Source organism: Pagrus pagrus (assembly GCF_965226575.1).
Source record: "Pagrus pagrus genome assembly, chromosome: 7".
NCBI classification, from domain to species: Eukaryota; Metazoa; Chordata; class Actinopteri; order Spariformes; family Sparidae; genus Pagrus; species Pagrus pagrus.
Genome location: NC_140191.1, coordinates 18,146,937 through 18,170,346, shown reverse-complemented (window position 1 = coordinate 18,170,346; position 23,410 = coordinate 18,146,937). Strand labels below are relative to the sequence as shown.

Here is a 23,410-nt window from a genome sequence, read left to right as displayed (position 1 = left end):
ATCATTAGAGCTATTGAACCTACAGATGGATGAGATTTGTATGAGCGAAGTTCCTAATAACCGAAAATACAATTGCAAACAGTCCAATGTTTTACACAATGGAAAATCAATTGTCATAGCAGGCTATTTATGCCACTCTTTTGTGTGCTTGTATTTATTGAATCCAGGATGCTGCTCAGCCAGCACAGAAGAACTCATACTGTTTTCAGTATTGCTTATTAAGTGTCTACTGCAATTTCCTGGTCCTCAAGGTCACGTCTTCAAATGTCTTGTTTAGTCCGACCAACAATTCAAAGCCCCACATCAGTCAGTTCAATTTAGATAAGTAAATGCAGAAAATCCTCACATTTTAGAAGCTGGAAACCAACAAATGTTTGTTAAAAAAAAGACATCAAAGGGTAAATAAATCAATTTTACACATTAGAGTGTGTTTAGAGGTCTTGAGAATATAAGTGCATATGTAAGAAAGTATTGAGCCTTTTTTCGGCTCCAGAGGAGGTTGCATGTATTCTGACAAATTGCCTCCAGTGACAATCAGTGGCTAAATTGCATTGTGGGTAATGTAGGCATCAGGTTCTGAAATGGATGAATGTGTGGAATAAAAAAGTTGATCTCTCTAGTCCTGCTGTTTGTCAATTTTGATAATTCGTTTGTAAACTGTCCATATTGACTTCAACAGTGTTATAGTACAGCTCTTCAAACATGGCGCCTTCATTACCCACAATGCAACTTAGCCACTGAGTGACATCACTGGAGGATATTTATCAGATTACATTCAGCTTCCTCTGGAGCCACAAAAGGCTTTTTACTACTCCTCTCATATAAGCAGTGGTACTCTCCAAGACCTGTAAACAGACTTTAATGTGTAAAATTGGTGGAGTTACCCTTTAAATATATAATATGTAACATCTCTTCATTAAAAAAAATCATAAAAATGATGAGACCTTTGTTATATATAATTGACTTGTGTATTTAGATTATCCTAACGTTTCCAACAATGTTCAAATTCGTAATATTGCTCAAGATAACATGCATCAAGGTGCATTTTTTTTGGTTACATGTCACTATAACGTCTGGGAGAAAGTGAGGAAGGAAGTCAGTGAGCGAGACGAAACATAAGATGAATAAAACTGTAAAATATTTCCTCGTCTGTAAACAGAATACTTTGTCACACAGATAGATAATTAATAGCAGTGGTTTTTTTTTTTTAACAATGACAACAGCAACTCCCATGCTACTCGCATCTTTTGTTTTTATTGAGAGACTTCTAACGGAAGAACTGCACGTTTAAACAATTATCAGAACATCTGTCAATTACTTTTCTGTCCATCAACTGATCATTTCAGCTCCTGCTGACTGAAACATCTTCTTCGTGAATATAAATAACACTGATTTAATGAGTGCTGTTGTAGTCTATAAATGTATACTTAAATGAGTTACACATAATGAAGACAAAATGGAAAAATTGCTTCCAGATAGATTATTAATGCGTTGGCTCCAAATAGAATCGCAAAGTGCATTATCTACTGTATGTGTAGTGCTTCTGAGAGGGTTATCACGAACGAACAATAAGTCAGGACCACATTAAAGCCATTTCATCTGCAGTTATTCATCAAAATGATTCAGTAATATTAACTACGGCTATGCAGTTGCATGCGGTGCATTATGGATATGACTTATAGAGCTCTGAGGCTAAATTACAGTCGGATGCCACAGAGTCCATCGAGTCGGACTGCAATGGGCCCGGCTGTACTTCTCCTATGTTAAGATGTTGTGTTGGTCTAATTAAGCAGAAAAAGTACAGATTGTCATTTATCTCTGTCATTAATTTCTTGCTCCAAAATGTGTTTCCCTGTTCTTCAGTTCAGCATCACTACCTTAAATGTGTACTTAAGTCTCTTCACAGAAAGGAAGAAATAAATGCTGTGTCTGCACAGACTGGATAATGAGATTAATTTAAAGTACTGCTGGGTAAACACTTGTGGCCTTGTGTTTATTTAACTTAAATTAGCAAGTAGAAGTGTGACACAAGTACTAGCACGGTGCCCATTAGGCATATGGACTATAGGGTAAGCTGTAGTAATCGATGTGTTTGTATAAAACCTACACAAACTGATCTGGCAGTGGAAACAAACACTTACACATTATAACCTCGAAGAGCTGACATGGTGAACTTCAGCAGACCATCTAGCAGACACAGAACAACATTAGCATCATCATGTGGAGTCTTGTTTCTGTCCACCTGCTGATATTCACTCTCTTTTAGCTTTGTTTTTGGTCTCCACCGACTCCTGAGAGAAAAAGTTTGGCCCTTTAGCTGCTAAATACTATACACGGTTCACCGGCTAACTTTGTCCGCCACTTTTTAGCATCTTGCTCTGGTTTACAGATGTTTTCAGAGTTGGTGGAGACCAAAACAGAGGTAAAAGGAGGATTAATGTTGGGCTTATCTTAGCTAGGTGACAAGAAAGATGTCTACAAATGAAGCTACTGTTGCTACATGTTAGCTGGTTAAATTAGCTCAATAAGTCAGCTGTTCTCAATGAAAATGCTCTAAAAACCAAGTATCATACCAAGTGCCAGTATCAAATGGCAGAAATACAAAGTTAGCAACTAAGTTAGCTAAGGATTTATATATTTCCCTTAGCATTTGGTTGAGACCAAAGAGAGCTAAAAGGAGAGTGAATACTGGGCTCATATTCATTAGGTAGCTAGATACAGTACTGTGTTCATGCTGGGTGTGTAAATAATTTACTGTTTGCTAATGACAATAACAACTTTATATGTTAGTGTTGTTTACAGCTTGTTGCGTTTTCAAAACAGTGGCCAAAAAAATCAATGCAGACTAAAATATTAATTTACACACATGCTGTAATTCGAATTGTTAGCTGCACATAAGTGTGTTTGATCACCTCCAACTCTGCTTTTCTTGTTTGTCTGTTGGATTCACGTAGGCATTATCTGTACATCTGTGTTTGTCTTTCCGTGTTTGCATGCAGCTCATATTCAGAGATACAGTATGGGCTTGCGTCCGTGCTGCGCGGGGTTGCAGGATTTAGGTGGTTTGTGATAAATGTCCTGCTTGGTGCTGACGGAGCAGGTCCTGGAAAGCTATATGGTCCCAGGGGCCGGAGGGCTAATCACAGTGGTTCCTCTGGAGCCTTTCTGCCTCTGAATGACAAACAACTGTAACCTCCAGCCAGGAGAAAAACACACAGACATTGACACACTCATGGCGATGATTTCATTTCAACTGTCCCAGACGTTAATGATCGAGTTAGGTCACATCAAATTTGTGGAAAGCCCTTTAACAAACAGGTTTATCACAAGAAAGGTGAGAAAGAGTCACTTTGATCATGCGGTGCAGTCACGAAAAATCCTTACAGTCGGTGAAACATTTACGGTGGGATTCAAAAGCATCTGAACGACTCTGAGAAAAAGTAATGAGTGTTCAGCTTTTCATTACCTGGAATTTAATTACCTACAACCACCAGAGTAATGAATGTATATGGAGGCTTTGTTTGGCCAATTGCGAAGCATTTTGAGAGTTTTCCACCCTTATCCTCGTGACAATATTTGCATTTGTGATCAGAGCTGATACTGTGTGTAGACACAGTTCTGTTTAACAAAGCATTAATTATGTAAACTCAACAAAAGCAAAGCTGGTCCCACCGGCCTCTGTTTTCCTCCCCCTCCCTCTCTCGTTCCCTTCCCCTACATCCATCCCTCCATCCCACAAATCACAAACACACAGCCTGAGACACACACAAAGTGCAGTGAAGCAGAACGCATCTGGCTACACAGCCGTCAATCTCACACTGCTGTGTGGCCTTGCTGCGGGACGACACGGGCGCTGCCCAGTCTTGCTGCTGGTGTTGATTTGAGGCTTCACACAGGACGGCATGAGATCCCACAGAGAAAGGGCTGGAAATGTACGAAATAGAGGGTGAGATAGAGAGAAACAGAGAGGGAAGGAGGAGAAGGAAAGACAGCAAGAGAGGAGAGAAGGAGTGAAGGGAAAGAAAAACCGTGGGAGAGACAGAGCGAGACGAGAGAGGGATCTGGGATAAACACTCGTGCCCACCGAGCACCTCTTTTTCAGCTCCAGCAGCACTAAACACATGCATATGAAAAGCGTTGGTTGTGGTTATTGCTGTGAGACCCCTGAAAACTCGTCTGAAGCGTGGCGCTGTTTTGTAGAGAAAAATGAAACATTTTCAACTCCTAGCGCCCTGAGCCGTGGGCGCTAAAGACATGCAAAGTTCTCGCCGCTGCCAAGAACATGCCATAGCACATCTGAAAATAATGCACAAAAAAGGAGGCGGCCGTGTAAATAGAGGCCCCCTGTGAACAAGTAGCCTCGGGGTGTGGAGCGGTGCGATAGTGTCAAATGAATGGATCAGGTCGATGGAGATGTGAATGGAGCACGGTGTGAAAAGAAAGTATGACAAACGGAGCCAAAGCCTGACGAGTCATAATAGCATTACCACCTCTTCTAACCCCCTGAGCTCATTCCTCCTCCAGGTAAGAACGGCTTCTTCTGAGCGAAAGGAGGAGTTAAAAGAAGCTAAGAGACCCAGTTGGAGAACGCACAGTGCAACTGGGAAACCTCTGGCAGATACTAAAGGAGCCCTCCACCATGTCTTCATACTAATCCTGCTCCTTCAGGCACAAACTCAGTGCACCACTCTGCCTGAGAGCTACACCATCACTGAGATAACGGCTTTCTTTCTAACTACTATAGTGTGTAAAAGAAAAAAAGGTGAAAAAGGTGTGTTTGTTAACAGCGGTGTGTGTCATGGTGTGTTTTATGATGTTCTTCCCATAGGCTATGATGTACTGTATATCACTGTACATGTAATTTTATATCACACCAAGGACAGACAGTTTCAGTATCTGACAAGCAGCTGAGAAGCCTGATGAAAAACATAACTGTTTAATCCAGCGGAACAAATATAGGGCCTCACCTGGTGATTATTTTGATTTTAATAATAAACAGCGTCTGTGTTTGTTTGTTTGTTTGTTTGTTGTGATGCAACACTGATCTCTGTATAAATAAAACAAAAATTTTCTCTACACAAAACTCGACACCCATCACAAGTGTACCAGAGGCATTGACTTTTTTAGTTTTATTCTGAAGGTATTCAGATTAAAACATCTTTAAAAGAAGACAACCAGCTAAATTTAACATTTTAAATGCAAGCCGAAGTCATTGTCAATGTGATGTTGGGAAGACAGCGTGCAATGACACATAATGAAAATGATCAATAGTTCCCCTCTGTTAGGAGTAGAGAGTACAGATATTTGTGTTAAAATGTAGGGAATAAGAGTAAACAGTTGTCGGAAAAATAAATACTAATCAATGCAATGGAGCTTTCAAAACCAGGCAAAGACAACATTCAATATTACAACATAATGACATCCAAGATGACATATAGTCTCACATCACGATAACGATATAATATAATATTGTCCTTGGCCCTCGGCTGAAGGACCTGAAATGTTACAGTAGAACTAGACATCACAAAGACATGTACAGAAACAGTGTACAGTAAACGGTCACATTGCCCAACACTAATATCACATCCCTGCCAGAGATGCAGCATGACAGGCCAAAAGGCCATTTGTCCAGTCTGCTGTAGAAACCCTCTCTGTACGCCTGCCCTGCTCTGCTAATATGACCCTGTTTGCAGCCAATCCTTACCATGTGACCCATCCTAGTCATATTTCATGTAGATAATCAAAGGCCGTGGAGAGAGGGCAGTGTTTCTCCACACAGGCAGCCCTGAAAAAGGTGGCACGGAAAAACCACACCTGTGACAGGAAGCTCTCCGCCCTGTGTTCTGCTGGAGGCCAAAACAATGTGAGCGCTGTGGCTGCTGAGATAATAGCATACCATGTTGTGTTATGAGCTTTCATGTTCATATAACCACTAATGATCTACCTGAGTGGCTGCCTTTGTCTGGGTGTATTGGTGCCTGGTGGCTCTACTGTAAACCCATACCACACACAGCGTGTATGATAACGGAGATGACTGGAGGAATTCGAAAGCTGTAATTTCCTGAAATTATAATCTGCCCTCGTAAACATATACGTGTCCGTGTGCTCATTTAGCCTGCAGTGTCAAAATCTGTTACCGCTACCTCGGCTGAGCAGTGACCGCGGAAAGAAAAATGAGCCCCGGAGCGCTCTTCCAGCAATCATCGCCAAGACAACTTCATTTTCATGAGCGGCATGTTTTAAAGCCAGAGGTTGCAGTCGGCTCAGTTTTCCTCATTTCCTGCAAACATTTTATCAAAGCGGCAGCTCGGCTGAATCCCACTGAATCTGGCCCGTCAGCCAGAGAGTGACAACAACAGGGCGGCTGTCGGCAGGACGTGCGAGAGGCAGCGTTTGCCATCCCTCCTCTCATCTCCATGTGTCTGCATTTCTCCGGCTTGACCTGTCTCCCTTCACACTCCTTCACCTTGGCCAGGATACACGACTGGGGACTTGACAAGCACAAACGTGTCTGTGTGTGTGTGTATGTGTGTGTGTGGATGTTTTCTGAAGCATTTGTAGGTCAGAAAAAAAATAGCCTCGCTGGGAGTCTGACAGAAGGCTTAGGAATATTTTTTTCAGGACCGGCGCTAAAGCCTTGCCTATGAATGTAATATTATAGCAGTGTGTGTGTGTGTGTGTGTGTGTGTGTGTGTGTGTGTGTGTGTGTGTGTGAAGAATACAGAATGTGCAGACGCAAAGAGTAAAAAAAAATGTTCTGTTTCAACAGGTGAGCACAGACACAAAGCCATAACAATGCATTACAGGATAAGAGGCAAGACTATTCATGAAAGTGGCCTTCACGACAACTCCCTCAAGAGATTTAAAGTGTTTAATCTGAAGCACGCAGCGCCGTGCAGAAGGCTTACACAGTTCTAATCTAACAGGCCCGAGGAAACTAAATTCCTCTATTTTCTGGTCAATAAAGTCTTCGAGAGGGAAAGCAGCGGGACTGCAAAAAATATCCATGAAGATATGGAAAGCGATTGTGTCAATGAACGGCTTCCCGTGAACGATACAAACTTATCTTGTTAATTCTCTGACCCAGGACGCACCTCAGGTCCACAGATGTCTGCAAGCCAAAACCAATCCTATCACCTAATGTGGAGAGTGGAAGTCAAGAGGTGCTGTGGATCAATGCAGGTTAAAAGAGGTTAATACTGTTTGCCCGGGAGTAATGAAAGGGCAAGTGCGTGACTACGCATGACCGCGAATCTTTGTGCATATTACGAGGAAAAGATATCTTGACAGATACAGTCTAAGTGGAAAAAGCTGATAGTCATGCTTTGCGGTGCTGCGGCAGGAATGTTTGAAGGAAAAAAAAAAGGCACGAGGCTGAGACAATGGGTAGTGTGCGCCTAAAGTCTTAAAGACAGGCTGCGAAATGTGTGTGCGAGTGTGCACACGTTCGGTCTTACATTAAGTGCGACTTCCATCAACCAAATTATAGAAAGGAGTTTCTCGACCGGTACCTGCTCATTACCTGAAGATGAGTCACTTTGCAAATTACAGAGCAGCCAAATGTCCCAGGTGTATCATCTGACCCTCCTTCCCTTCCTTCACTGCACACACCCACCCACCACACACACACACAAGGATACTTCTAGAAAAAAAAAAAAAGATACACAGATTTTGGTTCCAGGTGTGACATTTGCACTCTGCAGTGCTGTCGCCATCGAGACTTGGTTAGTATAATCAAGTTAATCTGTACAGCGGGAACTGGCTAATGAAGTTACCTTCTCCCATCGCCCCAGGCTGGGAAATTATGTCTCTGTCGGGGGCCTTTTAACCTCCGCATGCGCGCATGTTTCCCCCCACTGCCTCCGGAAACACACACCTTCACACACCAGCTTAATGAGTGCCTGGGGAGGCAGGCAGACACACACACTCATAGACAGGTCTGCTTTGAGCTCGTGCTCACCCCTGCCTGGAATACTGAACCCTCCCCAGAAACACAGAGCGTACTGTAGATCCCCGAGAAGCCCTAAGGCTGAGAGGACAAGGACAAAGATGGAGAGGAAACACGGAGCCTGGCGCGACACGCGGAGAGAATGATGGAGCAGTGAAGACGGAGAAATTAAGAACAGAAAAGCACCTTGACACAGGAACACAGTGTGACGGATATAGTTTTAGAAAGCTCGGTGCTATCTGGCTTTACTACATGTCCAGTTTCACAGCTCAACGTGGGGGATTGCTAGAGAGTATTTCATAGATATTTTTAAAATGACTGACAATTTTATGAAATACATTATGACATATTTGGCATTTTACACATGTGAGATATCATTTAGTTGAGGCCAAGGCTCCAGGGTACGACCATTTTGGTCGCACATACGCTCGAAGTTCTGTCAAGTGGGACTTTTCATTGGTTGTGGCAGTGCGCTTAAAATTCAGCAGATCAGATAAAAAAAAATGTATATAAATATATCTTTGTTACTGAAGTCTCTTGTTGTGTGTGCTATGTTTTTAAAAAAAGTTCTGTCAAAAATGTCAAACACTTGTTGGTTCCAGCTTCTTACATGTGAGGATTTGTTGCTTTTCTGTTTTATTTGTGATGGTAAATTAAGAGTCTTTGGGTTTTTGACTCGTGGTTGAACAAAAGAAGCAATTTGAAGACGTCACTTCCGGCTCTGGTTAATGGCGCATTTTTCACGATTTTTTGGCTTTTCATAGATTAGACGATGAATCGTGAAAACAATCTGCCCATTAGTCGCTGATGAAAATAATCGTAAGTTGCTGTCCAAATCAAGACATTTTTTCAGTTTGCAAGTATCAACCACATATAAGCTCAAATTACATTTTATGATCGAGACAAAAAAAAGTGAGGCACAATTCATCACAATGACTAAATTTGGCTGAAGAACTAGAGCAGCAGACAACAGCTGTGAGAAAGCAGATGCTTTCCATGTTTGTCTTGCGGTAATTCAGACTCACTTCAGCTGCTTCGCAATAAAAGCCTTCAAGAAAAACAAAACAGATGGCGACTGATTACTGTGAAGCAACTGTATCAAGTGTTGAGCTACACTCGCTAAAATTAGCTTGGATGTTGGGCTAAAGCTACCTTTGGACTGTATTCAGCCCTGGCTGCGCTGGCTTCATGTTAAGCCAGGGAAAATTTGTGAAGACAAGATCTGTGTGAAGTATCTCGCAGGGGTTCTTCTCTCTCTGGTTGGCTTTTATCCTCCTTAAGCAGCATACTCGCTTTGTCTTTTTAGTTATTAAAGACTTTAGGAACCCCGCTTTAATGGACTGTTTGACCTCTGGGCTTCTGGAGGAGAGCTGCGGGCATAAAATCCATCTATTAACAACTTAATAAAATTAAAAACTCTTCAGCAATGCTTTACGAGGATTTGTAACTGTAGACAGGTTAGTTAGCCATAGGACTTTTTCACATCTTGGCACCCAAACATTTGGTGTATTAATGGTTTCTAACTGGACTACAAAGTATTACTAAATAGTTAATTAACCATTTTTAAGACATTTGTAACAATTTATAAAGGTTTTATAAAAAAAGGACAGGAAATGGGGGGAACCAATTCAAAGGGCTACAATGTGATTATCAAATGTTCATCGATGCATCAAAATTTTGGATTTCTGTACATGATTATCTTTTCTAAATTTGAGACTACCTACTGCTTTTTAAATATAGCATATTTATAAATATCCACAATTAAAATAAACAGATGAATTTGCTCTCAAGGTGCACTGTGTAATTGTTTTAGTAATTTTGTTATTTAGTCCTACAAGCCTGTTTTGCTCTAATGTTTGCAAATAAAAATGTAAACATATGGCTTAAAGGTCGTCTGACACTAAAACAAGAACAAGAGCGCTGTCTCTGTTTGTTTATAGGCCCGGAAAAAAGTTGCATAGTGCACCTTTAATTATCTTTGCTCATACTCAGCCATGATCACCAAAACTGAAGAAGTAGCAGTAGAAGTAGTATCTTTGACGTAACACAACGCTTGTTTATGTACAGAACAGCTTACAAAGTTACAGGTGATCATAATGTCAGGAAGTCCGTTTGAAATTTCCAAATTTTGACCTTTCTGCATATGAACATTATCTGTCAAGATAGAATTGTGTTGTATCTATTTTCCCCACCCCCTAGAGAGTGGTACTAAGATATCTAAACCTATTTCATACAGCAGAGTAAGAGCACACAATACTGTCACCCCTTATGGAAACCACACTTTTGCCTTAATAGCTGCTCCAAATTTCACCTTTCACCCACACTTCACATGATTGATTTCAACTAGAACATATCCACCACAGATGCAGACACAAATGTTTCTTGGAAAGAAAAATCTGCCTTCTCAATCTCTGTAGAGAAAGCCGACAGACGGACAGGCCGGTCCTAAATCCTTCAGCAGGAGTTTGTGGCGCCACAGGGACTCACTGGACTGGGATAAATCCTCGGTTCCATGGCCTAAGCACTGAATGAGTCCATTCCCCCAGGAGCACATGTGCCTAACCAAGCCAAAAGACAACCAGTGAAGCGAGGAACCCTCCTCTCAGAGGTAAAACCTAGTTAATTCATCTGCGGTAATGACAGTCTGAGTCACCATCGCATCTCTCCAATCCACTGCTGAATCCAAATCAAAAGTTGCCTCCTGCTCTCACTAACACATGGAGGATCACAGAACCAGACACTCACTGCTAACCCTGGCTCAGAGAAAGGAATTAAGAAGTCAAGTTGTCTGGGAGGCGTTTTCCTCCTTTGCTTTTCCAGTCAGGAGTGAATAAAGCCAAGTTAGCCAGACAAACACATTCCTGTCTGCCTCTTATTCTGGCAGCACTACCTCAGACGTGACTGAGTTAGCCCTCCATGCTGCGCAGTCCCTCTGATGGGATTAGCTCTTAAAGACTGTGGAAAACAATTCCCTGCTCCCTCTCAACAAGGTCAAAACAAAGCATTGCTGTGTCACGTCATGCGCTGATAAGTCTGCCAAATATCCACCTGCAGGAATGTTTTCTAATACATGGCTGCTGATACCAGGAATAAGTGCAAAGGTTCATTGTAAATAAGAGTAATGCCACGAATTAGGTGGGCCATTTGATCTGACCTTTCTGTGTTTGGATAAACCCTCCCTACATTGTTATTATTCATACTGGCATGCTTCCATATCCTTCTAAAGGGCAGCAAATGGCTTCACTTGTGGTGCACAGGCTACAGGCATCAGGTTACCTCTGCATGCAGATCACAATAAAAGGCAGGACTAACAAGAGTAGTAGCTATCTCTGTTTTCACATGCTAAACACAGGCTATAAGTTTCAGTTCCTACAGCAGAGGAGGGCAAGGACCCGAGGGTATCAGGCTTTTAGTTCTGCCTTGCAGCTCGTTCACTCAGTTAATGAGAACATTAATTACATTCTGCAAAAAATCTCTCAAAAACAGCAAGAATGTGTGTGTGTGCATTCACAAGAGAGATGAGAAATCATGCATGTTTCGTTTCAAAGGTGCTGGTGTAAGGCAAATACATCTGAACACTGCTAAAATGCCCCAGGGAGGTGTACAGCAAAATATTACCATTTTCTAATTAGGCTGAGACAAATTAGAAAAAGTTTGAATGTGTGAGGAAGGAAGATAAAGTACGAAGGTGGAGTGCACACTGTAGGTAAACAAAGCTATCTGCTGTAAAGCCTATTAGCAGAGAGCGAGGGATCGCAGCATCAACAGGGTTCCATTGTCAGTTGTCCCATTGTCACATGATACCACTGCTAAGCAGAGTAATACCCATATTAACCACCATTCTCCTAATGCCTTTTCTCCTGTCCCCTGTGATCAGCCTACTTCCAGCCATAATCCCGGCCTAAGCTCATTCTTAATTACCCTGGCTGTCCAGGCAGACAAAGGCCACGGCCGACCTGCTCAGAGGTCCCTGACACTCAGCTACTCTCCAAACACACAACGGCTCCGAAGTCAGTTTCTATTCCAAACGCTGACTTCTTGATCTTTGCAGTGCAACATATTTATCATCAAAAGAACATGTCCTAAGCACAGTATGCTAATTTTTTTCATTAGCATTTTCACACCATGGAGGAATAAAGCAAACAAAAGCTCCATAATAATCCACATGGCTGTGATTTATGGAAGTCCACAATGGCCAACGGAGTTCAGCAAATATTTACATATAATCAGGTAGGAACAATCACCAATCTGCTCCTTCCACATATACAAAACAGTCAGTCGGGCACTCGCCAGCGTGCATACAAACACCCAAACACCCACCCACACACACACACACACACAGAAGGGAAGAGCAATTATTCTAATCTTCTGTTTGTGGTTTTGAATTAAGCTCTTTGTTAACTACACCCCGTGGGCTCCCTGGACATTCTTGCATATTTCTGTTTTTTGTGCTAATGTGAGACACGCTAACCATGCACTGCCTTTGGCTGCAGAAGGTCCACGCTATTTGAAAATGGCATGAAAGCTTTCAGTCCACATTAGCGTTTCCAAGCCGTTCTCAAATAGTTTGCCATTCATATCAAAATGCCAAAACCAATACACAAGCGCAAAAATCCTCTCCAGTGGGCATGCGCGACGCCTCTCTGAGCCAGCAGCTTTACAGTAGATCACATCACGATGGTGGTGTCAGCGTTTTTCAAAAGCTCCTCTTTTCCCCCGGCTCACTTGACAATGTGAGACCAGCGTTTTAGGAATCATCCACGGGAAGAATTTTCAATAAGGTCAATTTTCAGTGCCAGCTTACTGAAGACGGCAGGCTGATAACAAAAGCATTTTCAAACATATCCACATGAGTGTTGACATGGTCTTCGTCTGACTGTAGAGGGAGACTTGAAAGGTTCCTTAGAGGAGGTCATGTTGGTATCTACTTCAATCGACCCACAAGCCCCTCATCTCATGGAGCAATCACCTCCCCATTCCCAGTCTTTTGAGTTGGGCAGCCAGCACAGGGACAAACAATGGTCTTTCAAACTGTTTGACAAACTGTCTTTCAAGAATGGAGAGGGGCTTAGCAATCACCAGCCCGGAAGGACAGTGAAGGACACTGGAGGGCTGTGAAGTGCCCTGAAGGAAGGTTCATCAAGCCTACCCCAGTCGAATGGAAGATCACCTCTCTGGGCGTGTGTAAACTGACCTACACATCAAAGCACATATGCAGGCATTATTATTAACTGTGTGTTGTCCCCGTTTCTGAGCAACACAGTAACAACGCAGTGATCTGAAGATAAAGGGCACATATTTTCTTGGTCAGGAGCTATCTCTCATCATTAGCATCCCTGCAGAACTGACTCACACACTTTCTATCACACTGGGCAGCACATAGAGATTATTTTTGCCCTCAGGCAATTAAACCACCTTGTCAAAAGAAATGAATAATAGACACTGTTTTCCACAAATCAGCTGTTAATGAGTGACTTGAGTGTTGCATACAAAATACTGTGACATGAGGGAAATGGTAAAAAGGGGCAAATCCTGAACTGCTCGCCCCTGAGTTTGTCTCGCAGCTACACAAAGTGCAGCCTCAAGGAGGGATAGGGGTGTGTTTTTATGAAAAAGGAAGTCGCAATCCCCTGAGCAAATGCGGCAAGTCATAGTGAGGGGGATTGTGATGGGAGGTCATGTAGGATCGAAAGGAGAGTTTCAAGAGGAAGAAGACAATAAGCTGACTGTGACAGGCTGTGTTTGAGAAATCAATAGGCTCTGCTTTTGTTCTGCCTCTCACTTCAACACCTGAATCAGAACAAAGCGTCCAAGGCTGGCCGAGCTCTTGAACTCTCTTTGCTAAAATCACTGTGCAAAAGCTTTTCAACCCGACTGGCTGTCAGAAGCCAGTGTGCTGTTGGCATATCATATCATATCATATCATAGCGTGCTGCCGTACCTCGCATATCCACTGTTTCTATTTAGATAGAAGATACCAATTAAATGCCCTTTTAGTTCAGAGTAGAATAAGGATTCTGCAATAACAACAAAAATTACAAAGCTTTTATTTCTCACAAATCCGGCAGACTATTGTGGATTTTTCCCTGCATGAAACTGTGATGAAATTGCATGCAACATTCACTGACTTCATTGGGTGAGTCTGATGTTTTCACTTCAACTAAAGATTTCACGGACTTCTAGATGAAACCCTGTTAATGTCGTCCAGCCAAAAACGACGTGATTTAACGTCACAGTCTTGTTAATAAGATTGTAAATCAAGTATACACCGATCAGCCACAACATTAAAACCACCTGCTTTACATTCTGCAAGTCCCTCTTGTGCAAACAGGACAGCTCTGATCGATCAATGCGTTGACATAAGACCTGTGAGGGTGTCCTGTGGTGTCTGGCATTGGGGTGTTGGCAGTGGATCCTTTGGGTCCTGTGGGTTGGGGGATGGGGCCTCCATGGATCGGACTTGTTCCCAGAGATGCTCGATCAAATTGGGATCTGGGGAATTTGGGGGCCAGCCTGATGCATTGGGCTCTTTGTCATTTCCTCGGGTCATTCCTGAGCAGTTTTTCCGGTGTGGCATGGTGCACTGTCTTGCTAGGGGGGCCACTGCCATCGGGGACTACCGTTGCCATGTGGGGGTGGTCCATATCGGTGTTGAGATGGGTGGTCTGTGTCAACTGGCATCCACATGAATGCCAGGACCCTAGGTATACCAGCAGAACATTGCATTGTGCTGGATGATCAATGTCACTCACATCACCTGTCAGTGGTTTTAATGTTGTGGCTGATCCGTGTACATGATATATGTGGGCAACAGGTTTGGAATCAGTCCCTTGACTGATTCACCGCCAGCTGGCACCTGCACTACCACAGCTTCCATGACCTGCCCATAACCCACCAGCAACAGCAGCTGTCACAGCTGAGTGTCACCACTGTGCCATGCGCCTGTGCTGCATGGAAAGATGAACAAAATGCGTTCAATTCAAAAGCAAACAGGGATGAGTAACGCAACCTAGATCAGATACAACTGAGCACATATGGCGTTTCTTCAAAAGAGCTCAGTTTTAGTTATATTTCATGCTGTGAAGGCCCCAAACACTACGCCCGTTTAAATCAGCACACTAGACATTATCCATGCTCCGTTGCACTTTACTGCTCTTCAATTTCCACTGTCCTAATAAAGTTTATGTGAAAGACTGTCAGTCTAATAAGTGTGAGATACATCAGGGTGATAAGTGTGTGGGTTCATGGTTGGGTCTCTGAGGATATTTCTTTGCCTAAAGGGACTGGCCAGACCAGAAATACCACTTCCCCTCAGAGAGCAGGCATCACGGCACAAAGACAACTAAAGCCTGCATCCATTACACCACCAGGGAGAGAAATGTCCTGAAGAGAGTGTTTTGACTTTTAGAGGAGTGTCAGCAGTTCAGATTTCACTGGGGGGGCTCATATGCAGAGGACTACAGGCAGCTCAACAACAGGTCAGAACTTGACACTGCAATCCTGGCCCAATCCTTAACCCTGACTCCAGCGACCTGAGCACTCATTACAGTACTATATAAACCACAACAGAGGGCCTGGAGAATCTGGCTGCAACTTTGTTGACACAGGAGAAAGGTAAAGAACTGAAACACGGCCAGTGGGCTAAATATAAACTGCTCAGGAGGCTCTCTTTCCTCTGGGTGGAGGATAAGGAGCAGCACTCGCAGCATCAGTCTTGCAGACCCACTTTTTGCAGTCTGGAGCTCGCTACCCCGGGGGAAGAAAACACAAGGAGTGAAACGGCTGCAACTCACAGCCCTGCTTATTCCTTCGTTGGATAATTACACATCTGTGTGTGCGAATGTGTGAGTGTGCTCTCACTCTCCTTCACATCCAGGCTATAAACACTGGCCCATCTGTGTTGAATGATAAATTTCCCTGTCCATTATTCAAGTAAAACATATGCTTTTTAGTGATAATGAGCATAATGGCCCTGTCATTTTAGACCAGTACATCAACAGGATATTCTGGAGCTTATTTGTAATATATACGGCCTTCTTATGGAAATGAGGCTCCCTCTTTTGATGTCTGAGAGGATTTCTACTTTTTTTCCTGTCCTTTGGTCTACACAATGCTGCGAACGTTCCTCTGCTGCACACCCTGGCTCCTTGTATGCGCTTACATCATGCGAGTCCTGGCTGGGCTGGCTGATTCCCACTCCTACATCAAACTTACAGGCCACAGGCGGGATGCCACTTTGATCAAATTTAAGTAAAATGGACTTGCCGGAGTTTGAAAGATCAATACCACATTAATAACACCTGGCTGAGGGCGCTGAGGAGCCGGCACTCTGGCTGTCGCTGTGGAGCGGAAAGGAGGAGGCAGGGCAGCTGACTGTAAATCTCTCCATCTTGGCACCTCTTCCAGGGTGCTGGAAGGTCTCACTGTAACCTGTGAAGAGCTCACAGTGACGGCAGATCCAGCCCGTGCTTGCATCCGTGTCGGGGCTGAGCATTCATTTGTTCCTTCTTTTCCTTTTCATTCCTTTCTTTCTCTCCCTTTTAGTCAAATTTGCCATCTTACTTTCCTCTTTCCTGTCATGTTTCCCTTCTTCCCACCTAGCATACTCTCTGTAGTCGAGGCCTTTTGTGGTGACAGTGTCTGACCCACCTGAACTCAGCTGCCTTGCATCCAGGGAACATTGACCACTTAAGGTGAGTGGCGTGTTTGTGTGTATCTTTGTGTATGCCCATGCCTCAATCTGCCTGAGTGCAACGTAGCAGTGAAACCGTGGTAAGGTATTTCACTGATTTGGAAATTTTCGAGTGGATTTGAACATGAAGCACAGACACAGTGCTCTAAAAAGAGCGCTGGGTGAAGAGGCTGACGCATTTCCAACATGGTGAAACTGTGATCTTTGGCGCCTGATTTCCAGCTCTTAAACAAGGACGTAGCAGATGTATGCACACAAAAGTGTAAAAGCAACACCCACACATGCGTTCATATACAGTATTTTAATCAATATGTTAAAATATTCATAGCACACAACGCAGAGTGCAAGTTTCAAATTTATAATAATAACAATTCCCTCTGAGTGGGTCCATTCAGAGCTCTTTGTTAGTCTGCAGAACTGGTCAGCGAGCTTGATAAGAGAAAGCTCGAGCACATGGAGGAGGGCCGGGCTAAATGGCAGAAGTGGCACCCAGCAGGAACAACCCTGCTTTTGGACGCTGCCCTCTTCTCAAAGGCAACGACCCGCTCTTTCTCTGCACAAGACTCCCAACTTGTACTTGACCTTTTCGAGGAGCAAACAATCCTCCGCCCGAGTGGGCCACAACTCACAAGGAAAAAAAGGAAAAGAAAAGATAAAAAACTGGGACTGATAGCAAACAGAACCGTAACATGTGATAATTAAACCAACAACAAAATGCTAAGCAGGATTAATTAAGCACAACAATCACAAGATGTACAAGAGCTGCAGTCTAGCATGAGGGAACAAGCAAAGGTGAGATGCATCACAAAGAACTGAGAGACCAGCTCAAGACGGAGGAGGCCCCAGTTCGGAGGAGTACCAGTCATGGCACTCGGCATTAAGAAGAGTCTATTGAGCACATACAATAGATGGACATGTTTCATCTTCCAGTCTTGTGAGATGAGTGAGCCAATCGAAGGGGGCTGGCTCTCCTCCACATAGCCCCACATTACAATAGATCAGAGACAGGGACTGGAGGAGACGCACTGCAGAGCAGAGGACTCGTCTCGTAAGCGCCCTGTTTAATCACAAGTGCTGACGGCAAAATGGCCGAGCCCAGCAAAAGTCCTGCTGCGCAAACAAAGCATCGTGACAAACTATCTGAATAAATCCCTTTATCATTCACAGCTTCCCTCTCTGAGAATCCCCTTCTTCTTCCCCTCTAGTCCCCTCCCTCCTTGTTGCAAAGTTTTCCATCTGCTCTCTGAATTGCTGCCCGTGATCCCGCAAAGATGGAAATCAACCAGTCTTTTCAGGAGGCTGATGTAGGCCCAATCCCTGCCTCCCCTCACCCTCTACCCACAGATGGTGGCCTGGCTCCTGCAGGGAGCACTTCCACTTTGTGGATCCGTTGCAACTCTGTGGTGCGTGAGGCAGCATTTTCTAAATGGTGGTGACATTTTTTCTTTCCTACAATAATTCACAAATGCAGCAAGCTTTTTTTTTCTCCCCTCATTCAGTTAGATACCTACTATTATAGCGAAACACATTTAATGGACTCTCAAGAACCTTCAAATACACAAGTAGGCGCTGTGAGATGAATAATGTAACAGTAATGAACATTTGCAATAAAAAAGAACATTTAAATTGGTACAGCGAGCACATTTAAATTGCGTCAAGACAATTGTTTGAGAAATTTAAAGAAATTTGATCACGTACTAAATAGATTAGTCCCCTTTTAAAAGGTCACTATGTAGTTTTGGGGGAAAAAATGAAATCAGAAGAGAAAGATCTTCATTGATTGATTTGTTTAATGCCTAAACAAAATAAATAAACAAACTCTCTCCCTTCACGTGTTTGAATAAACTGAATAAGCAAACTGACCTTACAGGACAACACAATTTCATACTGTTTTATTTTGTTTATATGTGGCGGACCCTGCCACCTTTCTAGCTTCAAACAGTGATCTGGGGACCTTATTTTCCTCCGAGAACAGCTTGTTTATTAAGTTATGCAAAAAATAAATATTTCTGAGTTTGTATTATTACCTCATTAATATTGTCAATATTAAAATTCTCAGTATGAATTTCTTCTCCAAAACTACATAGTGCCCCTTTAAGCAGAGCCTTCTTTATATAATGTTTAATCTGCTGTGTATCCATTCACCTGTTCATATCTGTATATCTGAGCAGCTTTTATCTATAAAATGTCAGAAAATAGCGAAGGATGCTCTTTAAATGTCTTTATTTTGTCTGACCACGAGTCCAAACCAAAAGATATTCAGTTTACCATCATGTGTGACAAAGATAAGCAAAATATTCAGATTTAAGAAGGTGACACCTGCAAATGTTTGGCATTTTTGCTTCAAAAATGACTAAGAAGATTATTTGATAATCAAAATATTGCTGCAGCTCTAATCCCTTCATGCTTATATGTGGTAGTCGTCCTATGTTGCGCTGCTGCTGGTGTTCACGCAGTTCAAACTTGAAGCCTTGAGTATTATTCATTCCATGCCATGCTTTAACTCGACAGCACTTTTCATCTCGATCCAAGTGTTATCTTATTCACTGAAATAAGCAAAAAGGATCTTCTGTCTTAACTTTAGATCAAACTGGGAAATGAGTCATGAGACGCGGGATAATTACACCACTCAGTTGACAACATTTGCTGCTAATAGAGGAGACAGATGGTAAGTGAACAACCATTCAATTCCCATAAGAGGCATCAGAGGAGTGAAAGTGTCATATTGGGCTTCACACCAGGACTGAAAAAACACACACAGACCAAAACCCAGGAACTGGACTTTCGTGTTCATCACCTCTTTGTGTCGGAGAAAATATGATTCGGATGTGATATTTTTCTCCTCTTATCAACCTCAGCACAGTCAGTGCAGTGCAGCAGAGAGCGTCCATATTTCATAGCCTCTAATAATTTCACCTCCCCTGAACTGACAGCTTGGACCGGCCGTGCCATGAGCGCGAAAGAGTTATGGAAAATATGGATTAGATCGAGAAAGGCGAGAAATCCCCAGAGGAGTGCAAAGACTTAACTGTTATTAAGCATCCAAGGTTGAGGCGTGGTCTTCACACAATCACAGCAAAGAAGGCAGAGTGTTAATCAAAGATTGTTGGAGCCAAGGCTGCATTTATGCTCTTTAATTTCTCCTCCTACTGGATGAGGGCATGACGGGAGCCAGGCCAAGCAGGGGATTATAGTCACATAGAGGAGACGCCACAGAAACTACTAGGGGAGGTAAAAGTGCAGATGGCGAGGCTTGCAACACTCGAGTTAACAAACTAAAAAAGCGACACCATGTAGATATTTGTTGACAGGCACTCTCACACAGCCGTAGTGAAGCGTCACCGTTCCATTCAGCTCTTTTTAATTACCTGTGTGTGATTTAATCCTTCATATGTCTCAGCTCATTCCTCTTAATGATTTGCTCCATTCAGCTCTTGACAATACACATTCTGCTTGCATGGTTTTGTTTTTTTGTCGCCGCGGTTGCTGCTTTTCCGACGAGTTATTCTCACAGCGTTTCGTTGGTGAGAAATACAAACGTTAGCCACGTTTCTATTAAAAAGAACATGTCAAATCTCCCTGTGATCTCGACATAATTAAGCTTTTTCTTTCAAAATGCATGTGACAAACACTGTGACGCATTGTTATACAGTGTTGAAGCAGCCTGCAGTCTAAATGTTATTAATATTACTGCCTTATTACCATGTGTTTATGTTCTACAGGGGTGAAATTATGCATGTGTGTGTGTGTGTGTGTGTGTGTGACAAAGACACTCAAACAGGCCCAAGCCATTTCAGCCTTTAGACAAAAAAGCATCCAAAACACAGCTCTGTAATTACACTGCATGAATGCCTAATAGAAATCAGAGAATAAAAGCAGATTTTGAAAACACAAATGTGATGAATATGAAAAGGTCCGTGTCAGATTCCTATAAAAGACGTTTATTTTTGCCACTCTGTCTCCTTTCTCTTTCAGCCTCTCTGATATGTGGCCGGTTTTCAAATGTATTTATCCTGCTGGAACACTGCTGCGAGAATGAAACGAGAAAAAGTCAGAGTGTATTTCTGGGGAACAATTTCGAGAAATTGCATAATTTTGATCCTTTTATCTGAAAAACACACTCTCGCCATGTTCCAATCCAGCTTGTTTGCACACACAAAATAGAAAGGACGACTTTGTAAGAAGTGAAAGCCTCCTCTGACAACCATTTAACATTTGAGCAAGCATCATTTTTCCTCGTCTTTGGGAATATTTTCATAAGAGATAAATATGTCCACAGCCAGACAAACCAAGAGACCGCATCACATCAGGAGAAACATCCGGCAGCTTTGAGAATGAATCTGACTGTCTCCCCACAGTGGATGTTGGTATATTATTATATCAAAGTTGGCATGAAAACGCCTCATACCTCATTAAAATGTAAACTTTAAAGGAGTCACAGTAAAGCACAATGCGCCAGTATGGAGCAGCTCCAGATTCTGGTCTCTGGCTGTCATCACAGGCTGCTGGGATTTGGGAGATTCATGCTTACAGATATTGAGTAAATTGCCTGTAGGTCGTGGGAGTGTCGTTGACTCAGTGTTAAGAGAAATTCCCCGCTCTGAATGAGCTGATATCTAACTTTAAATCACAAAGGCAAACACCTCTCAGGCTACCTGGCGCCTTTAAATTAAGCTTGAGCCATAACAAGAGAGCAGAGGCAGCGTAGCGCAGAGGATTGTGCTGTTTTGGGAAATGGGAGCTTCCCCCCTGAACACCCAGCCGCAGCCCCCTTAAATACCCAACATTTTTGCAGGAGTCTGGCACTCACCAAACTTAACACATCAGTTTATAAACTTGTGAGCTAATACAATTTTATTTTCCGCTCGGGGTTGCTGACACTGTCCGCTTCTTAAGTCATGTGAAGCATCGGTGAGCCGCAGATAAACGCAGCAGCGTGTTAGGGGAAGGGGGCACAAAGTTGGCACCTTCGCCAGACTCGCTCTGCTTTTGCTTCAAGTAGAGTTTCGTCCACATGTTAAAACTTCCCAACTGCGTTTGAGGAGATAGAGATGAATGTGAGGCTTACCTGTTGGCCCCTCAATGCCATCGGCGTAGATCTGAACAGTCAAAATCAAGAGAAAGGCGCAGGTGTTCATCGTGTAGCTGTTTTAGTCCACTTTAAATGTGCAGGAGAAATCATTTCATTCACTCCGTCAGGTCCGGGCGCGCATGTAGCGGAGCCGAGCCCATCTACTCCCCCAATTCTCACTGAGTGGAGTTTCAGAGACACTGAGGGAGACAGGGCAGAGCTAGTTCTGCAAACTGACGTCAGGGTAAACAGTTCAGGGAAGAGATTTCTTTCTCAAGCCCACTTTCCTTCCCTGCCTCCACTTCCCCGCGCACACAAAGTATGAGCCGGGCGCCTCCAAGTGGCGGAGTCCGCCAACGACACTGTGGTGCTCAAACGTCGGCCAAGCAAAACCCCCCTAGTCTGTGAGTGTATGTGCTCCGTCCTTGGTATATTTGTGGGGACCGAGATGAGTTGAGGACATTTCTGGAAAGTGCGGACGTGTTTGCCTTGTTGTGACATCACCGGAGGTAAGTTATCAGATTACACGCAGCGTCCTCTGGAGCCACAAAAGGCTTTTTGCTAGACTTTTTCACATGTGCAGCAGACTAAAGTCCACTTTAAAGGGTAAGTTCACCTAAAAAATGACCATTCATTGACTGCTGCAGCATTCTCCTAAACAACTGGAGTAGATAGGGACTTGTTTTAAAACGTCAAAAAAAAAAACCAAAAAGAAAACGCTGCATACAGTACGTCTAGCAAGTCTCTGTAAGCGCCAAGATCTCAAATTGATTTGAAAAGATGTTATTTACACCCTTGATGCATAGTCGAGCTGGTGCACCCACCTCAGACAGTGCTAATGCTTTTAGCTTAGCAGCTACAGTGAAAATTTCAGCTTGCTTAAAATGACGTAACAAAAATTAGTATGGGATCTTGCCAGATGAGCTATATGGAGCCATTTTATGTTTTTTTCTGTTGTTTTTTTCAACTTTTAAAACAAGTCCCCACCTACTTCAGTTGTTATGGAGAATGTTGCTTTCACTGTGAGGCTACACAAATGTTTTGTCGATGATGAAAACTCCACGCAACTTGCTATCAGCAATGGGGGTAGATAATAACTGAATTTTCTTTTTTGGGGTGAACTGTTCCTTTAAGGTTAAGATCAAAATTAGGTTTAGGTTATAGGGTGAGGTTTGGGATCTGGGTTAAGTATGTAGTTATGATTATTAGGGTCCAAACTAGAGTCCTGGCAATTGTAGAAGCGTGTGTGTGTGTGCGTGTGTGTGCATGTGTGTTTGTGCATGTGCACTTCTTTTAATGACAAAGGGACAAAACATCTGTTCGCAGTCACATACTGTATGGGGACTCAGTTTATGGACAATATCCTCAACATATTTTAGGATTAAGATTTGTTTTTTGTTTGAATCAGAGAGAATAAGAGTTGGGGTTAAGCATGTAGTGGTTATGGCTGAGAGTTAGCTAAGTCCATGCAATGTCCTTCTCAGTCCTCTTCTAAGTGACAAAACAAGTGTTTATGTGCGTATCTCTAGAGACAGGGACAAGGTGCTGATGTTTTTATGCTTTTTCAGTCATTTGGCTTAATTTTAATGGGACGTCTCTTAATCTTTACTGCCCAGCCGCTCCTAATGGATGAAACAACAGCAGGTTGAGAAAATCATCACTATTTTACCCTTGCATTGAATATCAGTATGTGCCTTCA

The 23,410-nt window shown here is 43.0% G+C and overlaps 1 protein-coding gene across 4 annotated transcripts in view; it reads right to left on the bottom strand.

Annotated features, from left to right (window-relative positions):
- ptprub (protein tyrosine phosphatase receptor type Ub) overlaps positions 1-21,950 on the bottom strand; it is a 170,560-nt gene extending 148,610 nt beyond the window's left edge. For all 4 annotated transcript variants that reach the window (XM_084357049.1, XM_084357050.1, XM_084357051.1 and 1 more), the window contains exon 1: positions 21,709-21,950. In XM_084357049.1, the coding sequence (XP_084213175.1) occupies positions 21,709-21,778 (70 nt within the window). In that variant the 5' untranslated portion in view covers positions 21,779-21,950. The remainder of the gene's footprint in view (positions 1-21,708) is intronic.
- Between the last annotated feature and the right edge of the window lie 1,460 nt (positions 21,951-23,410).